The sequence below is a fragment of the Pygoscelis adeliae genome, unplaced genomic scaffold (genome assembly GCF_000699105.1).
Source record: "Pygoscelis adeliae isolate BGI_AS28 unplaced genomic scaffold, ASM69910v1 Scaffold286, whole genome shotgun sequence".
NCBI lineage: Eukaryota > Metazoa > Chordata > Aves > Sphenisciformes > Spheniscidae > Pygoscelis > Pygoscelis adeliae.
The window spans coordinates 293,303-305,057 of record NW_008825076.1 but is presented as its reverse complement, the minus strand read 5'-3'; the positions used below and the strand labels follow the sequence as shown (position 1 = coordinate 305,057).

Below are 11,755 nucleotides of genomic sequence, written 5' to 3'. Positions count from 1 at the left end.
GTACTTGGCTAAACAATGAAGTCATCTGGCCCTTACTCTGCCCGCGGACACACATGCCCACACGCAGTGCAAAAGGGATGCTCCAGCCTGCCCACGTGGCTTCGGCTGCAGGATGAGGACCCATGGATTGAATCGCAGAGTGAGGACCTTGTGTTGGCTCTGTGGCATCCCAGCTGTGTTGGGGCAAAGGGAAAGCAACACCAGGAGACTGGGAAAATATCACATTTCTTGCCTGAACAAACCAGGACTAACCACGGTCAGGGCTGCTTTTTGCTCGGACCACAAAGAGGACAAAGCCACGTGTGAGGCATGGTTTCACTGCTCTGCTCTCCCTGTGTGCAGGGGATTCCCACTGGGGAGAGATCATTCTGCTCTCAGGGATGCTCTCAGCATCAGGATTTCTTTGTTTTCCATGGTAATAGTAATGCAGGTAACATTTAGGGACCAGTTCTCCATTTCTTTTCTGGCAAGCAATCCTCCCACTACTATTAGAATGTAGTATTTCATGCACAAGGAACGGGGAATCGACCCTGATCTGAGCAGGTATTTCTCTTTCCTCAGTCTCATCCCTCGTCATCGCTCACAGACCAAAAATACTAGGATGCCTTCCCCCCCACAAAAAGTCTCCTGCTCTTCCTCTCCCTCTCCCCCTCCCTGACTATAACTAACAGCTAGACTCAGACACAGGAAAAAAACTCAGTCAGGACTTGCAAGGGGGACCAAAGTTTAGTTTTCAGCTGCTCATCACTCTAGCAAACTGCTACTTTTTACACGACCACACTGGTAATCCCAACTGTCATATCACGTCACCTTAGACAGAAACTGGCAAGTCAAATTTGAGGGGAAAGAAAAAGGTTAGGCTTTATGAAAATAAGCTATTCCAAACCTGAGACTTGCCTTGGATGCTATACTGGGAGTCTTTAAATTGATGGGTAACTAGAAGACTTCTTTTTTAACTATAACACACCATGGTCAGTGCAGGAGTCATGGGCATGAGTGAAGCAAGAATTTAGACTGTAGGGTACCGTGCAACTCTCCTGGCCTCACTCTGCACCCCGTGGGCACTCTCAGAAGGGCTCCTGTGAGTCTGCTTTACAAAGGATGATCATCTGCACTTGCTAGTTCATGTGACTTTGCTGTGCGTGGCAGCCAGGGTTGCAACGTTCACTTACTGGGGAGAAACAGGACTTGGAAGTGAGTAGAAACAAAAGTGAGAACCACTGGACTACAATCAACCATGTAAAAAATGCAGAAGAAAACAGGACGGAGCAGACTGTTTAAACTGCCTCCAAATTTCAGAATCTGAGACGTTAACAAAAATAACACAAGTAGAACTGTAACTTTTTTTTTTACCCTGACAGTGACCTTTTAGCTTTATTAAAAACATACGGAAGATAGTCCTCAGTGTTAAGTAGTCCTATTGTAACTAAACTGATCATCACTGAGCTTGCAGAGCTTTTGGAGGGGTAGGATACAGAGACACATTTGCCAGGCATACAGGAACTGAGCTTTTCAACAGACAGTCATTAAGAAAAGTGTTCTGGGGGAATATTTTTGGCATATATAGTCTCCTACTCCTCATTAAAGACTGCAAAAATGTTGCATTCATCTTATTGGACACAGGAAAACCACGATTAACTAGCTATTACTGGTAGATAATGTCCAAACTAAGTACCAATATAAAGTTTTCGGCATAACTTAACACAGAAGCCCTGTTACTCAGCTGCCAGGTCTGGCATGTACCTGGAGCTCCCCACGGTCCTTTTAAAGACATAGTTATTAAAAGATCCAGTGCTACAAACCACTAAATCTACCTAATCTATTCTAGTTCATACACGTATTGTACAATATTGCCTAGTACTCACTACATACCAAGAGGAAAAGATGCTGACTTGAATTACAGTAAATGTGCTTTTTTAAAAAATAAAAATAAAAGAGAGCGCCACAACATAGTTTGACCAGCATGCAACAAACTTTCTTCAGCTAATATATAGAAATTGTCTAATACGATTAGAAAAAATAATTAGTGAGAGGCCAGACACGTATTTGATCAAGGAAATTAAGAGATTTATCTGAAATGTTGAGGCTTTGCCACTGAAGACTCAAAAAACCATTCATTCTATGTCCCTTATCCTCCTTCCCTCTCCTTTATATAATTTTTTACAGACATTATTGTAAGGCCTATTATTTTTCCATCTATCCTGTAATTTATCTCAAAATAACTTAAAATGCCATAGACAAGCTAGGACCAAAAGCAACTGCTTTTACCATCCGCTCAACACTCATGCTTTTATTCTAACAAAGCTGAGGTCCACATGCAGAAATAAATGTTCAGTATGCCTACGACAGGTCAAGAATCCGCTCATTCCGAAACGTTACATGGGACCTTCACTTCTAAATCACAAAGTAAAACATCTCCAAAAGCTTATTCTGACACAGCAGTCATCAAATCCTCATTAGGAACTAAGACAAAACCTAGCCAAAACAGGTCTATCAACAGAAAATCTTTGGGGATTCTCTGTGATTTTGGATAATAAGGTTTTAATTGTCTGAAGGATTTAGCGCACTTACTCCAGCACATGACTCTGCTGACAACAGCTGCTGTAGTTCAGCAGCTCAGAGAATGTGCTTTACTGGCTTAATCTACAAGACTCGTTTACAGTTAGTGCTGCACTTAGTTAACAAAATATACATGCTGTGACCACAGCGTCTTCAGATTCCTCACCCACTACCCTCTCCATACTTTGGGGATTGCATCTCCTCTTTCAGGACACTTGACAAGGTTTTTGTACTACCACTACTGTCTACAGCATCTTTTTCTCCACAAGGAAGGTTACATGCTCTCCAGCACCTTCTTGTCAGATGAAAAACCGAGGTTTCTTTCTTCTGCACCCCCAGAAACCTCAACCTCCTCTCCCGTGGCAGAATAAAACAGTCCTGTTTCAGGTCAGTCCATAGCACAACGGGAAGGGCAGCACCTCCAGCAGATATGTACCAGTACAAAGGAGATGGAAGAAAAGCAGGAGATAGAAGACATTGTGACTGAAGGATGCACAGCAACAAGTAAGGGAGTCAGTAAATTGCAGAACGTTGTATCTGACAACACAAAACATATCTCAAGCTGCAAGTCTGATGTTCAGCTCCCACTTCTAGTGGTTTTTTTCTGAGCAAAATTGCAGTTAATTAGCCTGCTAAACTCAAACTCTGTTCAAACTGTCTGGTCTAAGTAGGCGCTACTTATTCTCCCACCAAGTATGCTTCATCAGCAGTGTTAGACAAGTAATGCAGTAAAGACACTTGCTGGTAATTTGGCACAGTTTGAAAACACAGCGACGACAGTGTTACAGTTAACATGACTCAGTGATGTGGAACTGATTCTAAAGGAAGAGTTGCAGGTTTCTTTCTTTTTCTTCCTTTCAAGAAGAAAGACCTTATAAAAAACCTAATGCTTCCTCTGAAACTTTCTGCTCCTGCTCTTTTTAGGTCAGATATCGGCCTCTGAATTTTTCAGGTACTTTCTTGTGAAAGAATCCGTATTAGAAATTTCTAAGATGCACAGTTAAGAAAAATACCCTCCTTACTCCCCCCAAATGCTTTCAAATGCTGCAACTTTCCAGGGTTAATACTATCTGAAACAAGGGTCCAAGAATGACAGCGAGAGAAGTGAAACAAGAGGTGTATGTCTAATTTGACAACTAGGACTCATGCCCCACGGCACCTCCTCCTCGGACGGAGAGGGCACAGCGCCCTCCCCCTCATCTTCTGTCTAAGGTCACTGGTTTATCCTCCTCTTCCAGCTCCACAAGAACTGATTGAACATGCATTGCACTTGAGGTCAGAGTTCCAGCAAACAAAACCTTGACAGCATGTTTAAAAAACAAAAGCAGTTCCCCCTTCCTTACTCACTAAGACCTGTCGCAGCAGGGTCCCACTGTGCTCTCCAGGGAAAGCTGTGAGGACTGACGCAGGAGTGGGCCTGTAGTGGGATCTACCATCGAGGAGGTTGGGAAGAGCTTGTACCAGCCGATTGCTAAAGTTGACAAATCCAGTTCTTCCAGGAGGACCCTGGCGACTCCCATGAAGTGCTTGCGCTCCATGCGTCCATAGTTTCCCCAGACTATCACCTTAGGAACAAGAGGGGGGAGCACAGTTAATCCTCCAACTTGCACACTTGCTTGGGAAGCACAAGTCTGATCAATCCTTCTTTCTACTCATCCAACTTCCCGGGGCTTTACTACAGTTCGAGAAGAGCAGAAAGGTTTACACTAGCAACAGGTGACGTGAAGCTCTGGCTGATGATTCTACTTTTTTTTTTTTTAAGCACAGTTTTACAAATCCTAATGTTAGACTTTTCCTGCCACGCCCCCATGGAAAAGAGGTGAATGCATGTGTGGATGAGACGCCATTCTGCTGTTCTACCTGCTGGGCAGGACCAGCGTGTGCACAAAGTACCCCTGGAGCTGCAGCTCCAACACCTCCACGTGAAACCTGGTCCTGGCAGAGCAACGGACCTTGGACACAACAAAAGGTGGCCTGTGGGAAAAGGGCAAGAAGGGCTCCTGATCTGGAAAAACACACCACCCAAAAAAAAAAAAAAAAAAAAAAAAAAGGTGGGCAATAGCTTGGGTCAAGAGCCAACAGTTTGAGGAAAAGAGCGTCTCTTAACTTTTCCACTCGGAGCTTGTGACACAGGGCAGATGGTGACGAGGCATGGCTACTCACCTGGAGAAAGGGCAGGAGCCGAGCGCTGGCAAGCGGGACCGGTGACGTAAGGGGCACACATGGAGTGGCATGCAGGGGAAGCAGAACAGACTGCCGAGAAAGACTTGCAGACGCAGAGGAAGGTCTAATGAAAGAGAGCTGGCAGACGAGCAGGGAAGGCTGAATCACACTTACAACACGATGGAGAGACCAGTGGGTGGAAGAACAGATGTAGGGAGGGTCATGGGCTTAGGCATGCAGGAGGTCTGCACATGACCGAGTGGCCCTATGTGGCTCAAGACAAAGGTGACGACTGACTCCAGAGCGAGTCCATCTTCTGAAGAGGAGAGGATGAGTACGATGGGTTATGACGGTGACTAGTGATCTCTGGCTAATCCTGACAGCTTTTTTCTAGGCTCCGAATAACCAGAGCTTTACAATTTTCTGTAAAATGAGGTAGGAGAGACAATGAATGTCAATTAAAAGACAAAAATTAACACTCTAGGTCAGCATGAGATGGAGCAAGCCACTGCAGAAAGTTGGTTTGGTGGCACGGCCGCTGGCAGAGAGCCAAGGTCCTCATTTTATTGGCTTGGAATAAGCATCTTTCCTGGCAGCAAGGCAGCCGGTAAGGAAACCAATGCAAGGCAAGAGCAGACCAAGCCAGATCCCACCCCATTTCAGTCAAAAACGTGCAGTCTCGTTGCAACAGGGGAAAATGCTTTCAATCAAGGTAAATGAGGAAGAGTTCACTAACGAGAAGGATCCAGCAGGTTAGCTGGCAATTCATATGCCAGTGGAGGTAAGCAATAGAAACTCATGGATTAATTACATCAGTATTACCAGTGGATTTTAGCCAGGCTTTATTGGATGGAAATGAAGTAACAACGCAAATCACTCTTTGCTCTGGAAACATAGGCGCAGAATTGAAAATATGAGTATGGCAGAAAATGTATGGCAGTAAAAGAAAAGAGGTAGAAAGAGGTAGGATATGTGATTGGGTGATGGCCAAAGCAGAGTGCTCTGAACACATATAAACACAGAAGACAAGCTATGCCGCAAGATTGTTTAGCATCTGTAGGTACTACCTATCTCCTAACTGGGTGGGAAAAAAGGAATTAAAAAAGTAAAAATCAACCTTCCTGGTAGGCACTCGTGTTACCTGGCAGGGTGTCCAATAATAATCAGTTTGAGTATGGAAAAGAGGTTTTCCTTTCCATTTGTTACGTTCAGATCAAATGCATTCGGTTCAATGAAAACACTGTCTTTTTCTCATCTACATTAATTATCCAGATCCCTTGCCAGACTTAGTATCTTCCAGCAGAGGTGGAAGAGAGATGGGCAGACCTGAGACTTGCTCGTCTTACCTGTAATACTTTGCCCTGGGGGCTCTCAGCAAACAGTAACACCTGATTGTACAAAGGGTCTAATGATTTGCGAGCCACTTTTGTCTTCTTTTTCGCAATGCACACGCCATTCTCTAGCAGGTAAGCTTTGATGTAAGCAGCTGGAAAAAATAAATATGGTCAAATATGAAAAAATCTTCATGCTCACTTTAGAAAAGACAGAGTGCCATATCTCAGGTATTTCTAAAGAAGGCATTTACAGCAGTGAAAAGATTTGCTCAACCAGCCTTATTTTCAATACTGAATACAGACTGCTTATTCCTGCAGAAGCCAAGCAGAATTAAAATTTTTCCTATTCACAAGCATCGCAGGAGGCTGGGGCTCAGTGAATTACTTTGGGGGGTCAAAGCATACTACCTGGCAGTGTTTTGGAGCCGGGTTTTGGTGTCAGTCCTCGAGCCTGAATGATATCCACTTCTAGCTGCCCATTTCGCTCTTGCAAGCCAATTTCCACATCCCCTAAACCAAAATGTCAAAATAGACAGAAGACTTTCAAAACTATACATCTGTGGGCTACTAAAATGTTAAAAAAAAAACAAAACCAAACAATCTTCATGTCATGCCTGCTACAAGCTGTAACAAACCGTAGGCCCTGAGTGCCTGATCTCCTCCTGCGTTACTCTGGAGCAGCTCTGCAGTGATTCAAGCCCACATTTTCAAAAGCAGTCTCTAATGTCAGTCCTTTAACATGGCTTTGGCGACTCAGTCTCATACTCTTCAGTGGCAGCTAGCCTCTCATCTCTCCCAAACTGAAGCACCTAGAATTGCAGGCTGCTTTGGAAAATGCAATTATGGTGGACCATAAGAAAATCTTTACAGAGCTCTGTGGGCCTTAGAGAGCAAGAAAAACACGAGGATACACAGGATGCATTTTCAGGATTTTAGCTGTGTTTTACTTCGTCTATACCTTTCAGATCTGATGGAGGAAAGCATAAAGCTGGCGCTCTCCTACTAATGCTGCATTTGCAGCAATCAGCTAAACCTTTCAGCGAAGCTTATTTGATTTAACAGAGAAACGGAGCAGGGGAGTGGTAGATCAGCAGATGCTGGACACATTATTAGGTGGTTTGTAGGAGCGGTCTGTTCAAGATTAATTTAAAGTCACCTAACAACTTCGTGTTCCTTACCCATCGAGGTGGTGGCCAAGGTCTGACGCCCAACAAATTGTGCAGGGCCCATGCTCCCCAGGAAGTCACTAAACTGCCCAGCAGATGCCAGATGGACTCCACTGAAATTCAAGCTGCAAAAGAAATTGATTTTGGCAAGTGGTTCATTTGCATTTTAAAGCAACCCAGTAACTAAAGAACCAGATTTAATATCTCTTTGAAATTAATGACACCTACAGAAGCCTTCTTCCCTTGCAAAACTTGCCGATTTCCAGGCAGTTTAGTTACATGGAATCCATTTAAAATCCCTTTCCTCATACAAAACCCCCCCAAACCTGTAATGGTTGCAGTCACCAGTTGGTTAATACTTGTTTATCTATAACTAATTGTCTGTAAGGGAAAATCTCTGCCATCTCAGGTTCATATGCAGCCCGTCAATTCTTCTAGGCAGCATTATAATCTAAGCAGCTTCCTGGCATATCTCACAGGATCTCTCGTTAGCTGTCCCTTCCCAATCCTCATTTCTGGGGAGGAAATAATGCATCTAGAGCAGCAGTTAAAAGTGAGATGAGGGGTGCTGGCATCAATCCCCTTGGGACTCAATTCCCTATTTATTTCTCACACACACACACAGAGCAGTGGATCTCCTTCTTCACCAGAGGACCCCATTTCCTACTGCTCAACACCAGAAGCACCCATCACATCCACCATGTGGTTTTCATACCCGCTTCCACGAGCGGGCCTGAAGCGATCGTGGAAAGGACCTGAACACTGGTGCAAGGCTAAAGGGACAACACTCTCAAACACCAGCAATGCCTTTGCCGCAGTCACTGCAGCAAAACAAAAGCTGTCAGGGGAAAAAACAGCCGCCAAATCTATTCACCAGGCACCTGAGGCTGGTCTCTGGCATGGCTACAGGTGCTGGTCACTGCACTGGACATGGGTGAAGCAACGCAAAAGGGTCAAACCCTGTGGTACACTGACACAAATCAAGGCTTACCCAGTTGTACCCTGATTTACACAGCTGTATCACAGGTTGTGGGAAAACTTGCTGCCCCACTTGCTGCGAATGGTTAAGGAGGAGGCTTGAGGCCACCATTCAACACCGACTTTTGTCCTACAGGCATCTGCCAAACCAAAACACAGCTGCTGAAACACAGATCAGGAGCTTTGTACCAGGGTACCCATGCTACCGCGCTGGGTTTTGCACTCTGCCTCCGGGGAAGCTGCTGCATGCCGAAGTCAGGCACAATTACGAACCTCCTGCGCTTTTCCAAACGTCCTTGGCGGGGGACAATTACCCACATCATGACACAGCTCCCTGCTGCCCCAAATTCGTTTCTCAGAAAAGATGCCGTGAAGAGGCTGCATGTTCAGTACAAGCAAAGCCGGAGAGGAACCCTGCCTGTGGGGCGGGCTGGGGACCACAGGCTCTCACGCAGCCTGAGTCAGCCACAAAGATTCATTGATTCCCCCCTGCGTGCCAGTTACATGTAAAAGAGATTAAAAAAAAGAAATTTTTTTTAAACCCTATTCATCCAGAAGAGTGTTAATTTCAGGTTGGGATTTCAGCTCTCATTAGCTATTTGCAGATCTGGTCTCAGCCCCACGGGAATATTTATTTATTCATATGAGGAATGAGGAAACCAGCACACACACCTCAGCATCTCGCCACGCATGGGACTGAAGAGGACGTGTCACTAGCACATTCCCATGACGGGTTCACAGGGTGGCTCAGCATACTGTGACGGAGGTACCAAATTAAATGGCCAGACTTTTCCATGGAGCACTGCACCTCCCCTCTGCGCTGACCCAGCTCTTTGAGAAACCTGGTTATCGCTGCTACACAGGGAGCTGCTGAGCCTTCAGCATGGAAAAACCTGCCCTTGAGCTCTTTACAAATGTCACCTTTGTGAAAATGGACAAGGGAGGAGGGTGCCTTGGCGTCCTGGAAGACAAGCTTAGGAGGGGCTCTGGCATGGGGTGGATTTTCCCTGGTTTGGTGTTTTTTCACCCTGCATCCACTGTTTGCACAAACAACAGAGATACAACAGAAACAGCGGGATTTATAATTGGCATTAATTGCAGAGAAGGCTTAAGTCTTTTCTCAGTTTTCAGCGTCACCGACTCCTCAGATGCACAAGGCGCATCCTCAGTGCCACCGTCCATCCCGGGGGCAGAGGCAGCGGCAGGACCGCACTCTGCTCCCTGTGGGTACGCAACTCCTGCTCCATCACCCAGCTGGCATCTGCCAGCCCCAATGGGGCAGACCTCTCCGGGGAACAGCGCCCCAAGCACAGGACCAGGGCAGGGATGCTGGATGTGTAGCAAGGCTGCCGAGGACAGACTGTGCAGACACAGACATCCCCAGGGCTGTTAAAACTGCAGGGACAGAGACACGTGATGGGGAAAGCAGGGGAAGGGGGAGCCCGGAGCCAGACGGGCTTTATCAGGCTCACAATTTGCCCATACAAGGAGGGAAGAAGTGAGTCCTGGTGCACATGAGGACCAGTGAGACTCCTCGAGCCTGCTGGCTCAGGCATTTTGAGCTGCCCATAGAGTCAAAAAAGGATGAAAACTAGTGCTTAGAGAACCCAAAATAGTTCAAGAAAAAGGAGACCTGACAAAGACATAAGATTCAGCAGATGAATGGACCATCAGCCAAAAGGTAAATGTTTTCTTTATTCTCTTCAATTCATGGAAGATAAATGGGCCGAGCTCGGGTCTCACTCCTACCCCGGGGAGTATGTGACCTGAACGAGCACGTAAATAAAAAGCTGGCAAGACAACTCACAGCTGTTCAGGGAAATGTCCACTGCTATGCTCAAAACAGATGCTTGGGCTCATTAACAAGATGGCTGGGACCAGGACAGCAGAGGGGAAACCCAGGAGTGAGTGAAGCCTAGCACTGCGAGAGCCTGCAGCACACCCAGAACCAGGTCTTGGAGCAATCCCTCTCCGGGGTGAAGTCCAGCCTCGTTACTGCAGTGGGGACACAAAGCTGGGAGAAGACCACCCACAGAAACTCCACTTGCTGTGGAACAGCAAAGAAGAGAGACCCTTCTGGCCCCTGAATACTTAAAGTAATTCACAAAACCTGCCACAGGAAACCATTTCCCCTTACCTGCTGGGGAGAGAATCATGTCAAAAGGCTGATGCCAAGTATTTGTCTGTGCTTGATACGTGCGTGGAGAGAAACCACCCGTGCTCTCACACACCAGCACACCCCTCCTTTGGGCAACGTTGCTAGCAAAGGCTTTGCCCAGCAGCTGGGGCAGCTCAGGAGAAAATAAAAGCACCTGCTAATGGAGCAGCCAACGCTGCAGCCTACATCAATGATATGGAGCAAAACAGCAGGAGAGCATAAAGAACAGCATTAAAAAGCACAAGAACAAGAGCTGTTGGGCTAAAGGTGAACCAACAGCAACTGGAAGTGTTTACAGTAAAGCAAACATTGCCGTTATCTCCACACAGATTCAGAAGTCAGAGGGCTCGGCACAACCTCGAAACGATGAACGCTCCTCAGTGCAAATTACAGCAAGAGGGCAGGACATTGCTGCAGGGACACCAGGGCTGTGCTGCAAGCATGGACCCTCGCAAGGAGAGCAGTGGAGCTGCTGCTTGAATGAAGCTGCTGCTGCTTCATAGCACCGAGGCTGATCTCGAGAGGAATGGCGAAAACCCACTTAAAAACACAGGCCAAGGTCAAGACCCCGGCAGTTTGGATAACAGCCTCAGTTAATAGGTTTACTAGCACTATATGAAACTCAATATTAGGTTAGACAGTTAATGTTCCCTGTTGTTGTTATATTTGACTGGGAAGGGAAGATGTAGAGAATTAATTCTTTAATAGGTTATGCCATTAGCTGGTGGGACTGGCTGCTACGTTGCACAGAGGCTGACCTTTTGCAGTGCTGCTTTATTAGACATTAGAAGCAGCAGCTCTAAATCAGGCTCCTTGGCTTTGACCGATTCCTGGACATATATTTGGGTATTGCCAATAACCTTGCAATGGAAACAATTTCTGTCTGGAAAAATCATAAGCTACCTCCAAGAAAGCCATTGCTTCTCCCTTGAGAGGAGAGGGAAGGGGAAAATAAAACAGCAAAAATTTAGTATGAATGTGAATTAAAAACAGCAGGAACCACTTAGCTGCATCGGCTAAATTTAGGATGCTCAAATCCAGCTCAGTGAGCTCTGTCTGTCAAGTGCTCGGAAAGAAGCTGGGATGCCAAGGTGAGAGGGCCGTGTACGGTGTGATTCTGAGATCGGTGAGACAGACCTTCCCCATTCACTTGCTTTTCCTGCAGCTGAAGCAGGGAGGAAAAGAGCTCCAGGGACCACTGTGACTTCTTTCAGGTCTTTAAACGCAGCCCTGGTGCTCCCAAGAGCCCTCCCCTGCCACTCTGCCACATGCTGCACGCTCAGCAGACCTTTCCTGACTGAACTCTGAAGAAACCAAGCCGTTTCTCACATGCCCTTGATTCAGCAACCAGTTCTCCAGCTGAACCATCACACACTGGCTGTGCTGGCGGGGGGGCG

General features: G+C 46.3%; 1 protein-coding gene across 1 annotated transcript in view; it reads right to left on the bottom strand.

The window, feature by feature from the left end:
• Window positions 1-617: 617 nt before the first annotated feature.
• RIMS4 (regulating synaptic membrane exocytosis 4) overlaps window positions 618-11,755 on the bottom strand; it is a 19,767-nt gene continuing 8,629 nt past the window's right edge. The window contains exons 2-5 of the mRNA XM_009326710.1: window positions 7,235-7,347; window positions 6,465-6,566; window positions 6,069-6,208; window positions 618-4,124 (exon numbers count right to left, since the gene is read on the bottom strand). Of these exons, the coding sequence (XP_009324985.1) occupies window positions 3,906-4,124; window positions 6,069-6,208; window positions 6,465-6,566; window positions 7,235-7,347 (574 nt within the window). The 3' untranslated portion in view covers window positions 618-3,905. The remainder of the gene's footprint in view (window positions 4,125-6,068; window positions 6,209-6,464; window positions 6,567-7,234; window positions 7,348-11,755) is intronic.